Source organism: Solanum pennellii, chromosome 4 (assembly GCF_001406875.1).
Source record: "Solanum pennellii chromosome 4, SPENNV200".
Taxonomy (NCBI): Eukaryota; Viridiplantae; Streptophyta; class Magnoliopsida; order Solanales; family Solanaceae; genus Solanum; species Solanum pennellii.
Genome location: NC_028640.1, coordinates 3,076,794 through 3,083,226, shown reverse-complemented (window position 1 = coordinate 3,083,226; position 6,433 = coordinate 3,076,794). Strand labels below are relative to the sequence as shown.

The 6,433-nt window shown below is 32.2% G+C and overlaps 1 protein-coding gene across 1 annotated transcript; it reads right to left on the bottom strand.

Annotated features, from left to right (window-relative positions):
* Nucleotides 1–778: 778 nt before the first annotated feature.
* Nucleotides 779–3,847, bottom strand: LOC114076721 (mediator of RNA polymerase II transcription subunit 15a-like). The gene is made up of 3 exons (XM_027916015.1): nt 3,799–3,847; nt 2,472–2,546; nt 779–1,873 (listed from the first exon to the last, which is right to left on the bottom strand). Exons 1-3 carry the CDS (start codon nt 3,844–3,846, stop codon nt 980–982), a joined length of 1,017 nt encoding a protein of 338 aa, XP_027771816.1. The 5' UTR covers nt 3,847; the 3' UTR covers nt 779–979.
* Between the last annotated feature and the right edge of the window lie 2,586 nt (nt 3,848–6,433).

Genomic DNA, 6,433 nt, shown 5'->3' with positions numbered 1-6,433 from the left:
ACCATATGATTTAAAGTCTTCTTTATTTTTCTTAAAATCTTTGTCAAGTCAAATTAGACCACTCTTTTTGAAACGGAGGGAACAATATATTTTAATCAACTTTGTTTTTTTAAAAAAAATAATGGTCACTCAACGAATGATTAATTTTGTATATTTAACATAACTTTAATTTAGGATCACACGATTTAAAGTCTTTTTGATATGATTTCATACGAGAGAGGTATAATGAAAAATATTGGATATTCTTGCATAGTTTGATTTTACAAGGTAAAATTACTTGACATAGATGATATAATTATCATTTTTCAATTGTTAAATTATATAAAATAACGAGGAATAATAACAATATTGGTCCTTAAGATAGAAGGTTCATACAAAAAAATTGAAATAACATTAGTAACTAAAAAGATTTATATATGGCAATGGATTATTAATTTTGAACACATGAGATCTTAAAACAAAACACAAAGATGAGTAATTTTAGTAACTTATGGATTGCAAATTTTGCCTGTGATAAATATCTCAAGTGTTCTAAAAGGAAAAAAGAACAATAACTATCATTAAGATAGTATAACAAATTTTATCTTTGAAAACCGATTAAAATAGGATAATTATTTAAGGAAACACACTTCATGAATCAAATTAAAGATTTTTTTTTCAAAAAAAGACCTTAAAAATATTGTTTGTGAAACAATTGTGACTGTTGTTTGTAGAAGTGTAGCAAAATATCCAAACAGAGAAAAATTTGGCGATGGATATTTCGAATTTCAGCCTAAGTTGCCACATGAAACTTAAGTAATTTATCAAAATAATTGCAGTACTTCACATAATCTAGGGAAGGGTGCATGTGTTCACGAGTACACGAAACATAAACAATTTAATCATCCAAACAAACATGTTGCAAATCGATAATGTTGTTTTGTTGCAATGATTTCCATGGAACCTTATTCGTATTGCATCTGTGGATTAGTTTCGACCATCAGGGGATTGTGGTTGTTGAAGTAGCATGGAAGACTGTTGAAGCTGCGACGTCTGGTGGATTGGCAATAGTCTGGTCTTCTGTTGATTTGCTTGCCTCTGTTTCATTAACTTCAATCTCCGAAAAAGTAGTTGCTGCATCTGCCGATTGTGTAACTGCTGTCTTAGTTGCTGGTTCTGCAATTTGCTGGCTCTGCCACATTCGCTGCCTGACACTCAAATTTTTCTGTAGGGAACCGAGGTTTCCTCGTATGGGATTTGTTCCACTTTGTGTACGGAATGAGCTTATGTTACCATGTTGAAGATTGTTAACAGGATTTCGTTGCAAAAATCCAGTAGACACCTGTTGCAGGAAGTTCAAAGAATTACTCTGTCCCAAATCGAAATTGAAACCAGGCTGTACTGAATTTATCATGTATTGCTGAGTGTTGATATTTGTCGATACGCCAGACAAGGAATTATGCTGCAATTTGGTGAAATTATTCGGTTGCATTAACTGCTGCAGTGAGTTCATTGCTTGCTGGTGTTCCATTAATTGCTGACTTTGAAGAAGCTGTTGCTGCATCAGTAGCCGGTTGCACAGAGCGTTTGAATTTTGCTGTAGGGATTCGAGGTTTGCCTTTACGGGGTTCGTTCCACTTTGTGTACTTAATGAGCTTATGTTATCCTGATGAAGTCCCCCCTGCTGTGGAGAAGAAGAAGTCATGCTGCGTTCCCAATTGAACCTTAGAAAGAAACTTATGTTCTTCTCAACCGAGTCCAGCTCGCCCTTGTGATTAAGTTGAATGTCCTGCTTTTTAAGCCGCAAGAAAAGCATAATGTGTTCCAGCGTCACCTTGAACATCTTGAGCTTTTCAATGTTCTCATTTTGAAGACGGTGATGAATAGAGTCATGCTTAAAATCAGTAAAAAGAAATCAGTTCAGTCACAGTCATGCTTCAAGTACATAACATAGCTCGCAAGGTTTACACAATTCAACAGAATGTTGATTCAAATGCTATTAAATTCAGATAAATCAAGCCCTTGCCCGAAGAATTATGGAGGCCTTCATTCCTTCCCCGAAAGAAAAAAAAGAAGGAACAGAAAAATTACATGTGAAAATGACTGTTTTATGGTATCTACTACCACCTCGACTTTACTATTACTCACAATGCTTCAACACAAACAAAGACTTCACAATGCTTCAACACAAAGAAATTATGCAGATGCTAGAAATGGAATGTATTAGCTGCTTTACAACTACGAGAGCACTGTTTCTAAAGATGACAATCGACAGAAAAGGAACCAAATTAAAGAAGCCAAAATTTGAATTTAGTGTCTTGATGAGCTTTCTGCTTCAGTTCCCAGTTTGAGGTGTTTCCAATAACCAATAGAATACAATATGCACTACACCTTGGGCATGCTATATGCAAATGATGGCGTTTCATTTGACAAAACTCGCAAGGGAGTGAACAATGATGAAGCACTTAATTAAGGGGGTGTTGACGACATACCTGCTGCACTTGATGAGCAATTTTCTCGTATAAATCCTTGAGGTCTGATAAATACATCTCCTTCATATACTTGATCTGCATTACAATTTTTCAATAAGTCAATTGCGGAAATGTCAAGAATGCATTTCCATGTGGTTAATTGGAGTGTTGTAGCAGCTGAACGTGCGTGAGATCTCAATGCTGATATCAGTTACTAATAAAGTAAGAACACTTTGTGGCTGGTAACACGAGTTTTTTTGGGGCACAGTTCTAAACTCGGTGGATAATGCGTCTGCTCCTCTATCCTTCTCCACAAAATACTAAAATTTAGTGACATGTGCCTAATCTAACACGTCAAATGTTATGCTCTTACCACTAGGTCAAAGTCCGCTCATCTCCTTCAAAGCATTAAGCTTTTTCCAATACCAATAGCATTAAGGTGTTTGGTGATTCTAAATATTATGTTACCTATAATGCCATGTTGGGGTAGCAGAGCAAAATAAATATTGTGTCGTTGGCTAACAAAAGAAAGATGAAGGCATCTAGCTGTTCTAGTGGAAGATGCTACATGTTGTCTTTATGTGAGTCAATCTCTGGATACTCATCTTGGATAGAGACATTGAGAGATATAAAGAGGATCATCGGTGAATACTGATATAGTGTTATAGTACATGGAAGGTATAAAGAGGAAGAAGTGATCTATCATACATGGAAATCAATGAATTGGAAGATTTTTAGAGGATCATCGATGAATACTGATATAGTGTTAGTACAGATTTAGAAAGACGCTATAGAAAGATTAGACGTTATAGTGGCTAACTATTTTTCTTGTTTAGTTGGAAACCTAGAAGGTGGCTGAGATGATAGGTTACCTTATGGTGTAATGTTTCTTTGTTGGTTAGTGGTAATTTACAGTTTTACCAAAAAGAAATAATGACAGAGTTGGCTTCACAAGTGAAAAACGACAGAATGAAGAATATAGAGCATGTTATATATATGTTTATTCTTAGAGAAATCAAAGTAAACCAAGTCGTATAAGTAGAGAAGGACGATTTTCAATGACGGAAGCATTGAATTCTCTATTTTAAGAAATAAAATAAGAAACAGAAAAAAGCATATCAACTAATACAGATGAACAAATGTCTTTTCACACACACATCTTGCACAAATAGCTTTATCACTCAAACTAGCAATTAAAGATTTTAGTCGCCGGGAAATAAAACAAATTGGTGACGTGCCATGAAGACTTATATTTGAACTTACCGATAGATTTATCTCATGAATTAAGTTAAATGATCCACATTTTTCAAAATCTTGTGCAAATTAAAAGTACCATTGCAGACCATACCTTTTGATAAACCTCTTCCTGCCAATCAGCTCCATTTGCATTTTCCATCTCACCTGTAGAAGGTAAAGGTGCTATAAGTAAAGCAAAAATTATAGATAAAACAAATATTAAAGAACTTGATTGCTTACATCATAAAAATTTCAAGCAAATTGTACAACAAATGTTACATATTTCAGGCATATTATTACAATTTTTTAATGTATGTGGTGTCCGAGCACCTCCCACCAGCAATAAGTATCAGGTAACTCTGTCCACTAAAGAATATGAAAGGTATCACCTAGTGTTTTTTAGTTTATGAATCAATTAGTGTTTTTTTGTCTCCAGTGGGGTTCCAACGTAAGACCTTATGATTCTCGACCTTTATTGACAACTATGCCACATCCTTACATCCAAAGGTACTTGTCTAAGAAAGTTAATTAATCTCCACTTTTTATTGGTAACATTTCTATCTTTTAATCTGTACAATTATAAAAGTATGAATCTCCTCTTACAAAATTTGATTGCCATTTATAAGTGTACATGTATTGGATAATATTTTTATTACAATTAATGATAATACTTCTTTTGAGTCCAGAGTCTACCTAGTGAGAGACCTCATTAGTAGGATTATACTAAGAACTCGTAGCAAACTAGGGATAAATGATAACTAATTGAGATTATAGTGTTATTTTTATTGAATAACAGTACTGAGAGGATAATTAATTCGTGATATGTAATGATCTTACTTACTATAAGCTTAATTCGAAGCTGAATTACAGAACAAGATTAACTACATTGACAAATAAACTACCAAGATTAAATCCCTATTAATGAGGCAACAAGGATCAACATCTAGCCTCGTTATTTGAAGGTTGTTATAAACTCTAAAAGGAGATAGAATTCAACAAAAAAATTTCTGGTAAATCAATATCTCCCTCATTTCTCTTCTCTCTTCCCTTCTATTTTCTTCTTATCTAATTATGATATTCTCCTTTTCTTCTATTTGCAGATCCGAGATCTGCGATGATACCCACTCATTTTTCGCTATCTTAGATTACAATTTTGTTGTGTTAGACATCCATTTTCCAGTTCATATAAATCATAGAAAATTGTCCCCAAAAAACTAAGTTGATTTACGTTTGAAATTGCAATTTACAGTCAGATCCAAATCGGGATCCTGACAAGTTAACCTGTCCCAACCAGAACCCACACTTGCTACATTAGGGTTTGCATAAAGTAAAACTTTGTTTCAGGGTGATAGCCCACAAACCACACATTAGAAATCAACAATTTCTATAGTAGTAGTGTAAAATCATTGACAAAACAAAAGACGGAAAAGTACAGGTAAAGATTGGAAAAAAAAGAATATATTATATTTATATGTGTATATGCTCTTAAATAGTACTCTTTGTTTCAAAAAGAATAAATCACTTTCCTTTTTAGTCTGTTTAAAAAAGATTGACTTCTTTCTTATTTGGTAATATTTTAATTCCATATTTCATTTGACATATTTAAGACCACAAGATTTACCTGCTATGTTTCAAAAAGAATGACTAATTTCCTTTTTGGTCTGTTTAAAAAAGATTGACCTATTCTTTATTTTGGTAATATTTTAGTTCCATCTTTTCACATGTCATGTTTAAGACCATAAGATTAAAGATTAATTTTGTATACTTAATATAACTTTAATTTAGGATCACATGATTTAAAGTCTTTTTTATTTTTCTTAAAATATTTGTCAAGTCAAACTAGACCACTCTTTTTGAATTTTTTTTCCAAAAAAGTAATGGTCACACAACGAATGATTAATTTTGTATAATTAACATAACTTTAATTTAGGATTTTTATTAAAATCTTTGTCAAGTCAAACTAGATCACTCTTTTTGAAACGGAGGGAACAATATTTTTTAATCAACTTCGTTTTTTTTTAAAAAAAATAATGGTCACTCAACGAATGATTAATTTTGTATATTTAACATAACTTTAATTTAGGACCACACGATTTAAAGTCTTCTTTATTTTTCTTAAAATCTTTGTCAAGTCAAACTAGACCACTCTCTTTGAAACAGAGGAAACAATATTTTTTAATCAACTTTGTTTTTTTTTTTAAAAAAAATAATGGTCGCTCAACGAGTGATAATAATCTTTAAAATTATCTTATTTTATTTTATAATAAGAAGTTAGTCAATTTGTTTTGTAATATAAAGCTCACTCAATTAATGACAAATATTTCAAAAAGTCATTCAACTCTATTTCTTCATATATAGAAAAGTCACTTAACTATGCTATAGCTCGAAAAGAGATCAAATCAACCCAGGAAAGTAAGAAAAAAAAAGGAAAGAATTAAATCTAATGTTTTTGATTTACCGCAAAAGGATTTACACACTCCAAGCAAGCATTAAAATTCACTATTCAATGTCATTAAGATCAAACATTTAAGACACATCAATCTGTTATCAATAAAACTAGCCCTAGGCATACCTTGCCTAGAAGAATTGCTTTAGAAAAAACTTTTATATTTGAAAACCGATTAAAATAGTATCATTATTTAAGGAAACATACCAATCAAAGAAACGAATTGAAGAAAAGAAAAAAAGACCATAAAATTTTTGAGAAAAATTGTGACCGTTGCTTGTAAGTGTTGCTAAAGATCCCC